The 16,699-nt window shown below is 42.1% G+C and overlaps 1 protein-coding gene across 1 annotated transcript; it reads left to right on the forward strand.

Annotated features, from left to right (window-relative positions):
- The first annotated feature begins 4,677 nt into the window (after positions 1 to 4,677).
- LOC134354796 (prostaglandin G/H synthase 2-like) lies at positions 4,678 to 12,942 on the forward strand. The gene is made up of 10 exons (XM_063064063.1): positions 4,678 to 4,889; positions 5,189 to 5,305; positions 5,425 to 5,568; positions 5,912 to 6,055; positions 7,252 to 7,433; positions 8,741 to 8,824; positions 8,976 to 9,222; positions 9,436 to 9,722; positions 10,015 to 10,162; positions 10,530 to 12,942. Exons 1-10 carry the CDS (start codon positions 4,739 to 4,741, stop codon positions 10,931 to 10,933), a joined length of 1,908 nt encoding a protein of 635 aa, XP_062920133.1. The 5' UTR covers positions 4,678 to 4,738; the 3' UTR covers positions 10,934 to 12,942.
- Positions 12,943 to 16,699: the final 3,757 nt, after the last annotated feature.

Genomic DNA, 16,699 nt, shown 5'->3' on the forward strand with positions numbered 1-16,699 from the left:
GGGATAGACATGAAGGAAGGGGAGGTGGGGTGGCGTTGCTGGTTAAAGAAGAGATTAACGCAATAGAAAGGAAGGACATAAGCCAGGAAGATGTGGAATCAATATGGGTAGAGCTGCGTAACGCTAAGGGGCAGAAGACGCTGGTGGGAGTTGTGTACAGGCCACCTAACAGTAGTAGTGAGGTCGGCGATGGTATTAAACAGGAAATTAGAAATGTGTGCAATAAAGGAACAGCAGTTATAATGGGTGACTTCGATCTACATGTAGATTGGGTGAACCAAATTGGTAAAGGTGCTGTGGAAGAGGATTTCTTGGAATGTATGCGGGATAGTTTTTTGAACCAACATGTCGAGGAACCAACTAGAGAGCAGGCTATTCTGGACTGGGTTTTGAGCAATGAGGAAGGGTTAATTAGCAATCTTGTCGTGAGAGGCCCCTTGGGTAAGAGTGACCATAATATGGTGGAATTCTTCATTAAGATGGAGAGTGACATAGTTAATTCAGAAACTTAAAGAGGGGTAACTTTGAAGGTATGAGACGTGAATTAGCTAAGATAGACTGGCAAATGGCACTTAAAGGATTGACGGTGGATATGCAATGGCAAGCATTTAAAGGTTGCATGGATGAACTACAACAATTGTTCATCCCAGTCTGGCAAAAGAATAAATCAAGGAAGGTAGTGCAGCCGTGGCTGACAAGAGAAATTAGGGATAGTATCAATTCCAAAGAAGAAGCATACAAATTAGCCAGAGAAAGTGGCTCACCTGAGGACTGGGAGAAATTCAGAGTTCAGCAGAAGAGGACAAAGGGCTTAATTAGGAAAGGGAAAAAAGATTATGAGAGAAAACTGGCAGGGAACATAAAAACTGACTGTAAAAGCTTTTATAGATATGTAAAAAGGAAAAGACTGGTAAAGACAAATGTAGGTCCCCTGCAGACAGAAACAGGTGAATTGATTATGGGGAGCAAGGACATGGCAGACCAAGTGAATAATTACTTTGGTTCTGTCTTCACTAAGGAGGACATAAATAATCTTCCAGAAATAGTAGGGGACAGAGGGTCCAGTGAGATGGAGGAACTGAGCGAAATACATGTTAGTAGGGAAGTGGTGTTAGGTAAATTGAAGGGATTGAATGCAGATAAATCCCCAGGGCCAGATGGTCTGCATCCTAGAGTGCTTAAGGAAGTAGCCCAAGAAATAGTGGATGCATTAGTGATAATTTTTCAAAACTCGTTAGATTCTGGACTAGTTCCTGAGGATTGGAGGGTGGCTAATGTAACCCCACTTTTTAAAAAAGGAGGGAGAGAGAAACCAGGGAATTATAGACCGGTTAGCCTAATGTCGGTGGTGGGGAAACTGCTGGAGTCAGTTATCAAAGATGTGATAACAGCACATTTGGAAAGCGGTGAAATGAGCGGACAAACTCAGCATGGATTTGTGAAAGGAAAATCATGTCTGACGAATCTCATAGAATTTTTTGAGGATGTAACTAGTAGAGTGGATAGGGGAGAACCAGTGGATGTGGTATATTTGGATTTTCAAAAGGCTTTTGACAAGGTCCCACACAGGAGATTAGTGTGCAAACTTAAAGCACACGTTATTGGGGGTAAGGTATTGATGTGGATGGAGAATTGGTTAGCAGACAGGAAGCAGTGGGAATAAACGGGACCTTTTCAGAATGGCAGGTGGTGACTGGTGGGGTACCGCAAGGCTCAGTGCTGGGACCCCAGTTGTTTACAATATATATTAATGACTTGGATGAGGGAATTAAATGCAGCATCTCCAAGTTTGCGGATGACACGAAGCTGGGTGGCAGTGTTAGCAGTGAGGAGGATGCTAAGAGGATGCAGAGTGACTTGGATAGGTTGGGTGAGTGGGCAAGTTCATGGCAGATGCAATTTAATGTGGATAAATGTGAAGTTATCCACTTTGGTGGCAAAAATAGGAAAACAGATTATTATCTGAATGGTGGCCGATTAGGAAAAGGGGAGGTGCAACAAGACCTGGGTGTCATTATACACCAGTCATTGAAAGTGGGCATGCAGGTACAGCAGGCGGTGAAAAAGGCGAATGGTATGCTGGCATTTATAGCAAGAGGATTCGAGTACAGGAGCAGGGAGGTACTACTGCAGTTGTACAAGGCCTTGGTGAGACCACACCTGGAGTATTGTGTGCAGTTTTGGTCCCCTAATCTGAGGAAAGTCATCCTTGCCATAGAGGGAGTACAAAGAAGGTTCACCAGATTGATTCCTGGGATGGCAGGACTTTCATATGAAGAAAGACTGGATGAACTGGGCTTGTACTTGTTGGAATTTAGAAGATTGAGGGGGGATCTGATTGAAACGTATCTGATTGACGTGAGTGGGAGGGTGAGGAGCCAGATGTCGTGGTACATATAGGTACCAATGACATAGGTAGGAAAAGGGATGAGGTCCTGAAAGGAGAATATAGGGAGCTAGGAAGGGAGTTGAGAAAAAGGACCACAAAGGTAGTAATCTCAGGAGTACTGCCTGTGCCACGCGACAGTTAGAGTAGGATTGGACAGGCTAGATGCAGGAAGATTGTTCCCGATGTTGGGGAAGTCCAGAACAAGGGGTCACAGTTTGAGGATAAAGGGGAAGCCTTTTAGGACCGAGATTAGGAAAAACTTCTTCACACAGAGAGTGGTGAATCTGTGGAATTCTCTGCCACAGGAAACAGTTGAGGCCAGTTCATTGGCTATATTTAAGAGGGAGTTAGATATGGCCCTTGTGGCTACGGGGATCAGGGGGTATGGAGGGAAGGCTGGGGCGGGTTTCTGAGTTGGATGATCAGCCATGATCATAATAAATGGCGGTGCAGGCTCGAAGGGCCAAATGGCCTACTCCTGCACCTATTTTCTATGTTTCTATGTTTCTATGAGTGTCCCATGCCGAAAGGAGATGGGGAGGGGGTGGATGGAAGACCCTCATCACTCTCAGCTTGTAATGTTTGTCCAAGTATAGAAGATTGGAAGCAAGAGGAAATCCAGCAGATGCTGGAAATCCAAGCAACACACACAAAATACTGGAGGAACTCAGCAGGCCAGGCAGCATCTATGGAAGAGTACAGTCGACATTTCAGGCCGAGACCCCTCAGTAGGACTGGAGAAAAAAAGCCGAGGAGTAGATTTAAGGGGAGGGGGGAGGGGAGAGAGAAACACAAGGTGATAGGTGAAACTTGAAGGGGGAGGGGTGAAGTAAAGAGCTGGGAAGTTGATTAGTGAGAGATACAGGATTGGAGAGGGGAGAATCTGATAGAAGAGGACAGAAGGCCATGGAAGAAAGAAAAGGGGGGAGGAGCACCAGAGGGAAGCGATATGATAATGTGAGGGAGGGAAGGGGGGATGGGAAATGGTGAAGGGGGGGCATTACCAGAAGTTCAAGAATTGATGTTCATGCCATCAGGTTGGAGGCTACCCAAACAGAATATAAGGTGTTGTTCCTCCAACCTGAGTGTGGCCTCATCATGACAGTGGAGGAGGCCATGGATAGACATATGGGAATGGGAAGTGGAAGTAAAATGGGTCGTCACTGGGAGATCCCGCTTTTTCTGGTGGACAGTGTGGGTGCTCGGTGAAGCGATCTTCCAATCTACGTCAAGTCTTGCCACACTGGGAGCACTGGACACGGTATATGTCCCCAACAGTATATATTGCTTCACCTGGAAGGACTTCAGGGCACTGAATGGCAGTGAGGGAGGAGGTGTAGGGGCAGGTGTAGCACTTGTTCCACTTGCAAGGATAAACACCAGGAGGGAGATCAGTGGGGAGGGACGAATGGACAGGGAGCGATCCCTGTGGAAAGCAGAAAGTGGAGGGGAGGGAAAGATGTGCTTAGCGGTGGAATCCCATTGAATATGACAGAAGTTGCCGGAATTATGTGGTGGACGTGGAGGCTGGTGGGGTGGTAGGTGAGGATAATCCTTGGTAGGGTGGCAGGAGGATAGAGTGAGATTAGATGTGCGTGAAATGGAACAGATGTATTTGAGGGCAGCGTAGATGGTGGAGGAAGGGAAGCCCTTTTCTTTGAAGCAGGAGGACATCTTCATTCTGGAATGAAAAGCCTCATCCTGAGAGCAGATGCGGAGGAGTCGGAGGAATTGAGAGAAGTTGATGGCGTTTTTACAAATAACGTGGGAAGGGGTGTAGTCCGGATCGGAACCAGAAAAGTGAAATACTGTACATTGAAATGTCCAACAAGCTGGTCCGTTTCTGTGGATAAATAGAAGTCGCGGAAGGGCACTAAACTAATAATAATAAAAACTGCATATCTGTTCAGCAGCTCATAACTGTGAGTTTCCAGCGCAGGACAAAATTTACAGGGTCTCCACCTTTTAGTAAGGGAAACAACGGGGTGAAGTAAAGTACCTTGTTTCGGCGACAGCTGAAGTGCTCTCTTCACGTTAGGATGGGCTGTACATGTACAGTATCTGCATGGACACTTCTAAAGGCGATATTGTTTTCCACAAAATGCATGCGGTTGGAAGGGAATTGTTTTAATGGAATAAATGAGGAAATTATGATCACTGCCACAATTGACTAACAAATGAGAGATTTATGGTAACTTTAGAAGTGGTGACGGCAACTTACTGCACACCAGTACAGCATTGAACAATTCTCAAGGGGGAAGTCGGAAGGGGTGGGAAGGAGGGACGGCTACGCATTCAATCATGTTGATGAAACGCCATTCTGATGAACGTGCTCTGAGTCACTTCTGAATGGGTTTAAAAGATGGAGGAAACACTGGGGGAGCAGAATCAGAACAAGACTCGAAGAGAAAGATGACGTTTGGAGTCTACAGTGCACTGAGTAAGCGGTCAGTGCTGGCGATCCTCCTCGTCGCCGGGCTGCTCTCCCTCGGCCAAGCAGGTAAGGCGAACTTCTCTTGCCGTGGCAAGTTTGGCAGCGGCCGTGCGGCAGTTGTCCGGATCGCAGGGGATATTATTGCCCCCCTTTTCGGTTTCTGCCCGTGGTTTTGTAAACCTGACACTGGCGTCGGATTTGGGTCTGGATAATAATACAACTCTCGAGTTTAGAGGCGCCGCATGAAACTAATTGTTGCTGCCAAGGGTATATTGTACAGTTGCGGTTCGAATCGTGAACGAGTAATAATCACAGACCTGTTCCCAAGCCTCACTTTATTTCGTGTCCTTCCCTTCACCCCACAGCCAACCCTTGCTGTTCCAACCCGTGCCAGAACCGAGGAGAATGTAGCACGGTGGGCTTCGATGGCTATGAATGCGATTGCACCCGTACCGGATTTTATGGACAGAACTGCACCACGCGTAAGTGAAACAACCCGCCGGCAAGCTTTTACCGTGCCTTTTTTCCCTCAGCACTTTCACATCGAAAGTGAAGCCCATTTTAAGAAATGTTTTTTTTCTCTCTCTCTCCCTTCAAACAGCCGAGTTCTGGACTTGGGTGAAACTCAGCCTGAAACCCAGCCCGAACACCGTGCACTACATTCTGACCCACTATCCTGGCGTATGGAAAATAGTCAATCAGATCTCCTTCCTAAGAGACACGATCATGCGTTACGTCTTAATATGTAAGTAAAACGAATCATGCTGTTCATTGGCTTTAATTTGATTCTAGGCGATTTATTATTAAATGCAATGAGTAAATGTACTCAATGGACGTGAAATTGCATTAACAGTACAGTTCAACTGTGGCTAGTCGGACAGGGTGAGAATTCCTTATGGGAGAGGTACGGGCTTGACCTGTTCAGAGCAAATAGGGAAATTAAAGGATTTTGTCAGGAGTAGGAAAAACTAGAATGTTTTTCCTTTTTGATTCATTGAAGTAATTGCTTACTTGCATGTTATTTGCAGACTATATATATTTTTTTTTGTTGCTGCTGTTAATAAAATTCTTTCTCCCCCAAAAAACAGCCAGATCTCATTTGATTGACAGTCCTCCTACCTATAATTCAAAGTATGACTACAAAAGCTGGGAAGCCTATGCTAATATCTCCTACTACACGAGAAATCTCCCTCCAACTCCACAAGACTGCCCAACTCCAATGGGAGTAGTTGGTAAGTTGATAATATTAGAGTAAAGCAGCACATTTCTTAGCAGCACCGTCTCTCACCATCTGCACTGTATTACCCACTTCTGCTCCTCTCTTGTCAGATTCTCCAAGTCTTGGTATTAAATAGGTAGTTATGTAATTGGTGTGTTGAAGAAGACTGTATGGAGCTTGGCTGATATCAAAGTAGAATATTTTAAGAAACAATAACTTCTTGTAATTCCACTTTAATGTAACGACTGCTTTGGAACAATGGAGTGGGATTTTAAATGTGAAGAAGAGGTATTTCCATTAATCTGATTGTTTGTGAAGGCCACAATGGAATTCAATGGAGACTCCAATATGAGAGTAAATAGTTGAAGCCAATAATCTGCTGATTTGTTACCATCATTTAATTTACATCCCCATCTTGTTTTCCTGAAACTTTGCATAGTGTCTTTAGGGAAGTAGATATTGAGGAGAAAAAATATAAACATTTGCAAGAATGAATGTATACATAATTTCTCATCAGATCCCACTGATAATGTGAGCTTCTTAGAACTTAAGTCTCTGCCCAAGGTTTTGTGGCTAGCTGTCAATATTTGTGTGAAAATCTTGCGTGGGGGCTTAAAGCTGCCATAAAACAGAATTGTTGGTGAGATTGTCTGTAACCAAATATTTTATCCATTGAAATAAACAGATGAAAGAAATATATGACATTTATTTACTTATTTAGCAATCCAGCCTTTCTGACCCTTTGAGCCACGCTGCCCCAGCAACCTCACAACTCCAATTAACCCCAACCAAATGAGGGGATAATTTACAATGACCAACTAACCTGCCTGGTACAGGTTTGGACTGTTGGAGGAAGACAGAGCACCCGGGGAAACCCCACACGTTCCACAGGGAGGACATAGACTCCTTACAAAACGGCACTGGAATTGAACTCTTAACTCTGGAATGCCGCGAGCTGCACTAACCGCTATGCTACTATGGTGCCCATGTTCTTATGGCTTGCAGTTAACCAGTGGAAATTCGCTGCAACTTGCTTTTAAGTTTGCAACCTTTTGTGGCTAGAAATGTATTCAAGAGTGATGCTGCCTGTTTCAGTGTTCCTACGGACATTCCCTAGATATATTTCATTACTTGGGGTGTGAAAGAAATTTCACCGCACTTTGTGTAGTTGATTCCATTTTACAGATTTGCATCTCTGTTCTATCACAGGAAAGAAAACACTGCCTGACTCCAAGTATTTAGCAGAAAGGTTCCTCCTGAGGAAGAAGTTTGTGCCTGATCCCCAAAGGACTAATATGATGTTTGCCTTCTTTGCTCAACATTTCACTCATCAGTTTTTTAAGACAGATGAGAGCCGGGGCCCCGAATTCACTAAGGGACTGGGACATGGCGTAAGTACAAATCATGTAACTCAGCTGTTTTTGAATAAATCAAAACAAAATAAACCATAATTCTACTTTTGTACTATAAATTGGCATTCCATGTTGAAGAGAACTTTGATTCAAAATAAGAGTGGCAGAAAATGAACCTGGCATTCTTGCCCTGAGAATGATTCACTATTCAGTAAAGTTATGACTGATCCATTCTTAGCCACAATGACACTTTCTCTCTCCCGCCCAAATTCCCTTGAGTCTCTTGTGGTTTTAACTGGCAATCACCATCTTGGCTTGTTTTCAGTCATTGCCTCCACAGCTCTCTTGAAGATTTTAGAGATTTGCTACTCTTTGAGTGAAGAAATTCTTCCTCATGAAACAGATGACCCCTTACCCTGAGCTTATGTCCTCTAATTCTAGGTACCCTCTTAGCATTTATCCTGTCAAAATAGCCCCCCCCCAACTCAGAATATTATATCCTACAATAAAATCACCTCTCCTTTTTTTTCAATAATTGTAGGCCAAACTGGTTCAACCTTTCTCCTTGTCTATGCACTGCTTTGAATGTAAACACACCCAACCAAAACTGTACATAGTATTCTTGGTACAGTCATGCCAGTGTCCGGCAAAATTTCTTCAAATCCTCAACACTTCCTTACTTTTCTCTCCATTTCCCTTGCAAATGTCAACATTCTATTGGTATTCCAAGTTACCTGTTGCATTTTCACACTGCCTTTTTATATGCTATGTAGCAGACCTTCAGATCATTTATACCACAACATTATGTAGCCTTAGACTCTTTAAATAATAATTAGATTCTTTATTCTTTCCGCTAATATGGATACCCTCATATTTTACTTCATTTGTTATTACTTGCCCATTCATATGATATATCTTCTATCCCTTTAGAGGCTTTGTTTTCTCATAATTTGATGCACAAACCTTGCATCATCAACAAAGTCAACTACTACTCAGTCTCCTCATGCCTTTAACGTATGTTGTAAATAGCCCAGGTCCCAGTACTGATCTCTGTAGCATTCGACTGGTACTGACTATCATTCCAAAAATGACCAATTTATCCCAGTTTTGTTTTCTGTCACTTAGCTGCCCCTCATTCATGACAATACATTACTCCTATTTTGTGTGGTAGCCTTCTATGTGGCATCTTACTGAATGCCTTCTCAAATCCAAAAACATGACATTAATGGCTTTCCTTTTTGCTACATCCACAAAGAGCTCTAGTAGATTCTCCTTCCATGAACTATCTTGACTCTGCTTCCTTGTCTTCCTGACATAGTAATGGTTTACATTTTTCTATTATACAGGTTGACCTAAGTAATATATATGGAGAAACCTTGGACCGACAACACCAATTGAGACTATTTACAGATGGGAAACTCAAGTATCAGGTAGGCTTTAACCAGACCGTGTTATTATATATTGCTATGGCATAATCATACCTGCATGTTCAGTGTCAAATTACTATTTTGGCATTTGGTCTCAGGGAATTTTGGATACAGCCTAATAGAAATCTAAACTTATCTGCAATTTCTCTTACAGATTGTAAATGGAGAAGTCTATCCTCCCACAGTTAAAGAAGCACCAGTAAAGATGATATATCCTCCTCATGTCCCAGAGCACTTGCAGTTCGCAGTGGGACAGGAATTCTTTGGCCTGGTCCCAGGTTTGATGATGTATGCAACAATTTGGCTGCGGGAACATAACCGAGTCTGTGATGTGTTGAAAGTAGAGCACCCGGAGTGGGATGATGAGCAGCTTTTCCAGACTACCAGATTGATACTGATAGGTGAGTGGATCCATCATAGCCAACTCTCCTTCAAGCAAGCTTTGAACTTTGGAATACATGCACACCAAGATCATCAGGAGAAAATGCTAGAATACCACAGAGGGGAAAGTTATTTCACTTCTGGAGTTTCATTTGAATAAAATAGTTCCTTATTTTTTAAAAAAGCTGTTTTTTTAAAAATAAATAGTGAAACTATCTTATTGGCTCTAACAGGAGAGACAATCAAAATCGTAATTGAGGATTATGTGCAGCATCTGAGTGGTTATCACTTCAAATTGAAATTTGATCCAGAGTTGCTCTTCAACCAGCAATTCCAGTATAGTAACCGGATTGCATCAGAGTTCAACACTCTCTATCACTGGCACCCTTTGATGCCTGATACCTTCAATATTGAGGACAAAGAGTACGCCTACCATGAATTCCTCTTCAATAACTCAGTGCTGCTGAAGCATGGTGTCTCCAACATGGTGGCTTCATTCACCAAGCAAATTGCTGGTAGGGTAAGTATCAGCTTATTTTCTGTTTGGTTCATAACGATTCAATAAACAGTAAGTAGTTTATTTGTAATGCTACAGGTATGAAATGGACATGTCAGTAAAATTTAATGCTTAGTAGATTAAACATATGTAATTCTCCATATCAGTTCTTATAGAAACATTACTAAATGTTATTTTGTTAGAAAGGAATGATATTGAAGATCAGTTAGAATAAAAACTTACACCATTAAGCAGAAAAATTACTGGATTCATGACTTGGGAAACTTTAAAATTAATGATCCAGGTCTTTCTACAGGTTGCTGGAGGCAGAAATCTGAATGGAGCATTATTAAAAGTGGCAATCTCTACCATCGAGCATACTCGACAGATGCGATACAAGTCCCTGAATGAGTATCGAAAGCGATTTTCGTTGAAGCCCTATGAGTCTTTTGAAGAGCTCACAGGTGAGTTCTTGAAATAGTCCCCTTAAACATTTCGCCTTTTCCCCTTAGCCCATGACCTTTAGTTCTAGTCTCATCCAACCTTGGTGGCTAAAGCCTGCTTGCATTTGCCCTATTGATACCCCTCATAATTTTGTATATTCCTATCAAATCTTTACGCTCAGAGAATAAAGTCCTAATCTATGCAACCTTTTCCTATAAACTTGGGTCCTCATGTCCTAGCAACATCCTTGTAAATTTTCTCTTGTTACGTGGTTATTTGTATTGTTAAAAAGTATATCAACATTTTTTTACATAATGTGTCAAAAAGACTGTTTATACTTGAATAGTAGTTGGTGTAACTCATTACAATATCTGTTTTATATTACAGGTGAAACAGAAATGGCATCTGAGCTGCAGGAGCTTTATGGGGATATTGATGCAATGGAAATGTATCCTGCTTTAATGATAGAGAAGCCAAGGCCTGGGGCCATATTTGGAGAAACTATGGTTGAGATGGGGGCTCCCTTCTCGTTGAAGGGCTTAATGGGAAATCTGATTTGCTCTCCAGAATATTGGAAACCTAGCACCTTTGGTGGCAAAGTTGGCTTTGACATTATAAACACTGCATCACTGAGCAAGTTGGTCTGCAACAATCTAAAAGGGCCATGCCCAGTGGTATCATTCAGTGTTCCTCAGTCTGACTCCAGCAATGCAGGCTCAAACAACTCCAAGTCGCCCAGTCACGATGTTAATCCGCGTGCTCTCTTGAAAGAGCAGACAACAGAACTTTAAGTTTGTTTTTATTCAATAACTGTGCTGTCAAATGTCACCAGCGTTATGACAAAGGTGCTACAATTGGTCACAGCAGAAAAGTTATGATTCAGGGTTTATGTTCTTGCTTTGACTTCCTCCTGCTGGATTACTTGTGACGATAGGGATCAGGTTTGAGTGTGATGTCCCTATCTGCTGAACAAGGGTTCCATTAACACATAGTGATAAGATTCTCATGAGAATAATGTACACTGATGTGACTTACTGGGAGGAAATCAGCACACCTAAAAGAAGGTAATTCATCCAGGTGGAGGAAAACATTGGCAGGAGAATTCAGAAAAAAGTCGATTCAGAGCCCCATATTTAATATTGACACAATGTCCAAACACAAACTGAAAAGACTTCTTTAGACTGTTCTTATTGTGGTCTCTGGAATCTTGAGCTTGAGTCTGAGCACAATGTGAATATGATTAAGACACCCTTCTTGCCTCTGCTGCTAAAACTCTGGCTACGTGTTATTTGATTGCCTCATTCTGCAAATATGAATGTAATTTCTATCCCTGGACCAGATCAGATATCAGAACTGTTCTGGTGCTAATCTCTGTTTGTGAGATAGACTTGTCATTTTGTTGACTTCAGTTTAAATACACCACTGCAGCAACTTCAGGGCATCTTAATATTGCTACAGCAGTAACTGAGCAGCAGTTATCATACTAATGAATATACCTGCGACTCTTAGTGAATGTACATACAGCACTGTACAAAAGTCTTAGGCTCATATATATGGTTAGACTTTTGCACAGCACTGTAATTTGTCAATGTGGAGCAGAGAGCAAGTTTGTAAATCTGCTGGGAACAAAGGATCGTGAGGGTGGAGCTCTGTGGGAGGGGTGTGGATCAGGTGACAGAGGAGTGTCAGGGGTGGGGGGTGGTGTGGGTGCAGACACACCCAGCACTGAGTCACCAGACAAGTCATTTGATTCCAAACAGTTGATTTATTGATCATCACAAAATGTCTCTCTGGTGCTTCCCGCTCCCTGCCGCTCTCCTTTCCCCTTTTCCCAACCATAATTCCTCTCTCCCTGCCCCCTTCCCACTCTTAGTCCACAATAGAGACCCATATGAGAATCAGGTTTATCGTCAGTTACATATGGCATGAAGTTTGTATTTTTTTGCAGCACAGTACAATACATAAAATTAGTACAGTACTTTGCAAAAGTCTCAATCATCCTAGCCGTATATATATATGTGCCTGAGACTTTTGTGCAGTACTGCATGTGGTTACCTAATGAGGATAGAATAGACTTTTCTCGTATCAGTCTTTCCACGGCCATATGGCTGATGAAACATAAATGCCTTTGGAAGGGCACTTTAGTATGACTGAACCTTAGCATTAAACTGGAGGTGTAAATGCCAATTGACTTCACAGGGCTTTAAAAGTTATTTATTATTTAATATTTTATTTATTTATGGAAAGCAAATGTAGTTTTTGTAAAACTGTATATTTTTGAGACGATGGAACAAAAATCTAGAATTTCTCTTTTTGCATTCCAAAATTTATATGTTAATTTTGAAATAGACAGGAATTTGGCAGATGAGAGGGAAAAACAAAATTTACATCTAAAATAGTTATGGATCTCTTATTTTGTAAAGAATTGATTGGACCTTTTGTACTTCATCACTTTTTATATTGCATGTATGGGTTATGATTGTTGAACAATGTGTATAATTTAATAATTCATGAAATAGGTAATTTTTTAAAATAATATTATAGCTGCTGTGCAGCAATTTTGTAATCAGCAAACATACCCTGTCAACAGAATCCTCCTTTATGTACCAACAAAACAAAGTGGGTTACAAATTAAACCAAAAGTAATAAGATACAAAATTGTTCAGACCTTACAATGTGAGAATTATGCTCTGTCCATCTCTGCCAACTGACTTGATGTAATCTGCTGTAATTGAACATTATATTTCAGAACAACCTTGAATCTTTACAAAATGTTCTTCCCATTAAACAAATACTGTTGACGGATTGCACTTTATTTGTGTTTTCTTTTATTTCAAAAAGATCAAGTTAGATAGTAATTAATTTAATTTAGAGATACATTATGGTAACAGGCTCTTCTGGCCCGAGTCTGTGCTACCCAGTTACATTTATGTGACCAATTAAGCTACTAACCCAGACATATTTGGAATGTGGGAGGAAACCGGAGCACCCAGAGGAAACCCGCGTGGTCATGGGGAGAATGTACAATTCCTTACTGACAGCAACAGCTTTGAACCCTGGTCACTGGAGCTGTAATAGTTTCGCTAACCACAACTCTATGTGCCACCCTGAAAATGATGAAAAAATTATGAGCAAAATAGTTTCTGCCTCAGTGTCTTTTATATGGAGTTCAAGGTTACTTAGCTCTCTATTGGGATTTATTTGTCTTTGCTCTGGGACAGAGAAAAAGCAGACTGTTTTTCACTACAGAATGACACCAGCCAAGAAGAGCAGAGAGCATAGAAACATTAACTCTCAGACCGAAAGCATCAACTTCCATAGTTCCACAGCTCCACAGAAATGAAGCTAGCTAATGTGGATTATCTGTGAAAAATGGGAGATAAACAAAAACCCAGGAATCAAAGAACAGCTAGCTTTAAACTGATGAAAGGAAAGATAACAACATCTAAACTAAATACCCACAGAACATCTGGAAAAACATTCACAAACAAGACTAAATCAGCTTCATAAACCAGTAAGTTTCTTTTAGGAGATAATATTGGAACAAATGTTAATGAACATAGAGAAGACACCCAGTATCTTTTTCCGCAGGGTTGGAAAGTTTAGAAACGTAGAAAATAGGTGCAGGAGTAGGCCATTCGGCCCTTCGAGCCTGCACCGCCATTTATTATGATCATGGCTGATCATCCAACTCAGAACCCCGCCCCAGCCTTCCCTCCATACCCCCTGACCCCTGTAGCCACAAGGGCCATATCTAACTCCCTCTTAAACATAGCCAATGAACTGGCCTCAACAGTTTCCTGTGGCAGAGAATTCCACAGATTCACCACTCTCTGTGTGAAGAAGTTTTTCCTAATCTCGGTCCTAAAAGGCTTCCCGTCTATCCTCAAACTGTGACCCCTCGTTCTGGACTTCCCCAACATCGGGAACAATCTTCCTGCATCCAGCCTGCCCAATCCCTTTAGGATCTTATACGTTTCAATCAGATCCCCCCTCAATCTTCTAAATTCCAACGAGTACAAGCCCAGTTCATCCAGTCTTTCTTCATATGAAAGTCCTGCCATCCCAGGAATCAATCTGGTGAACCTTCTTTGTACTCCCTCTATGGCAAAGATGTCTTTCCTCAGATTAGGGGACCAAAACTGCACACAATACTCCAGCTGTGGTCTCACCAAGGCCTTGTACAACTGCAGTAGTACCTCCCTGCTCCTGTACTCGAATCCTCTCGCTATAAATGCCAGCATACCATTTGCCTTTTTCACCGCCTGCTGTACCTGCATGCCCACTTTCAATGACTGGTGTATAATGACACCCAGGTCTCGTTGCACCTCCCCTTTTCCTAATCGGCCACCATTCAGATAATAATCTGTTTTCCTATTTTTGCCACCAAAGTGGATAACTTCTCATTTATCCACATTAAATTGCATCTGCCATGAGTTTGCCCACTCACCCAACCTATCCAAGTCACCCTGCATCCTCTTAGCATCCTCCTCACTGCTAACACTGCCACCCAGCTTCGTGTCATCCGCAAACTTGGAGATGCTGCATTTAATTCCCTCATCCAAGTCATTAATATATATTGTAAACAACTGGGGTCCCAGCACTGAGCCTTGCGGTACCCCACTAGTCACCGCCTGCCATTCTGAAAAGGTCCCGTTTATTCCCACTCTTTGCTTCCTGTCTGCTAACCAATTCTCCACCCACACCAATACCTTACCCCCAATACCGTGTGCTTTAAGTTTGCACACTAATCTCCTGTGTGGGACCTTGTCAAAAGCCTTTTGAAAATCCAAATATACCACATCCACTGGTTCTCCCCTATCCACTCTACTAGTTACATCCTCAAAAAATTCTATGAGATTCGTCAGACATGATTTTCCTTTCACAAATCCATGCTGACTTTGTCTGATCATTTCACCGCTTTCCAAATGTGCTGTTATCACATCCTTGATAACTGACTCCAGCAGTTTCCCCACCACCGACGTTAGGCTAACCGGTCTATAATTCCCTGGTTTCTCTCTCCCTCCTTTTTTAAAAAGTGGGGTTACATTAGCCACCCTCCAATCCTCAGGAACTAGTCCAGAATCTAACGAGTTTTGAAAAATTATCACTAATGCATCCACTATTTCTTGGGCTACTTCCTTAAGCACTCTAGGAGGCAGACCATCTGGCCCTGGGGATTTATCTGCCTTCAATCCCTTCAATTTACCTAACACCACTTCCCTACTAACATGTATTTCACTCAGTTCCTCCATCTCACTGGACCCTCTGTCCCTTACTATTTCTGGAAGATTATTTATGTCCTCCTTAGTGAAGACAGAACCAAAGTAATTATTCAATTGGTCTGCCATGTCCTTGCTCCCCATAATCAATTCACCTGTTTCTGTCTGCAGGGGACCTACATTTGTCTTTACCAGTCTTTTCCTTTTTACATATCTATAAAAGCTTTTACAGTCCGTTTTTATGTTCCCCGCCAGTTTTCTCTCATAATCTTTTTTCCCCTTCCTAATTAAGCCCTTTGTCCTCCTCTGCTGAACTCTGAATTTCTCCCAGTCCTCAGGTGAGCCACTTTCTCTGGCTAATTTGTATGCTACTTCTTTGGAATTGATACTATCCCTAATTTCTCTTGTCAGCCACGGGTGCACTACCTTCCTTGATTTATTCTTTTGCCAAACTGGGATGAACAATTGTTGTAGTTCATCCATGCAACCTTTAAATGCTTGCCATTGCATATCCACCATCAATCCTTTAAGTGTCATTTGCCAGTCTATCTAGCTAATTCACGTCTCATACCTTCAAAGTTTAATACTACATACATAAATATTTATTGGCAGGTGGAGTTTAGTCCAGGCAAGTACAGTGTGTAATGTTGCACTTTGGGATATAAAATGTAAAAGAAAAATGCACAGTTAATGGCAGGACCCTTAATGGTGTAGAGGGATCTTGGGGTTCCAAGTGCACAACTCCCTGAAAATAGCTGCACATTGTCAAGTTGGCAAGAAAATCTTATGGTAGGCATGCTTTCATTGGTTGAGGCCCTGAGTTCAAAGGTCAGCAAGCTTTCTACAACTCTGCATCTGGAGTACCGCATTCAGTTCTCAATCCAGGAACGGTTTGGAGAGTGTGCAGAAAAAATTTACCAGGATTTTACCTGGATGAGAGAACATGTGGTATAAGGATAGATTGGATAAACTTCGGTTGTTTTCCCTGGAACGGCAGAGGCTGAAGGGAGACTGATGAAAGTTTATAAAGTTATGAGAAGCATAGATAAGAGTACAGTAGACAGCCAGGGGTAAAATGCCTTTTAATAGAGGATTCTCAGTGCATTTAAGGTAAGAAGGGGAGAATTCAAACAAGAAGTGCAGAGCAAATTTTTTATAGCGAGAGTGCTGGGTGTACAGAATGCACTGCCAGGAGTGATGATGGATGCAGAAATAGTGGAGGCATTTATGTGGCCCTTAGATGGAGACATTAATATGCAGAGAATAGTGGGATGTGGGCAGAAGGAATCAGTTTAATTAGGTGAGCATAACACTGTGGGCCGAAGGGCCTGTTCC

Source organism: Mobula hypostoma, chromosome 12 (assembly GCF_963921235.1).
Source record: "Mobula hypostoma chromosome 12, sMobHyp1.1, whole genome shotgun sequence".
NCBI classification, from domain to species: Eukaryota; Metazoa; Chordata; class Chondrichthyes; order Myliobatiformes; family Myliobatidae; genus Mobula; species Mobula hypostoma.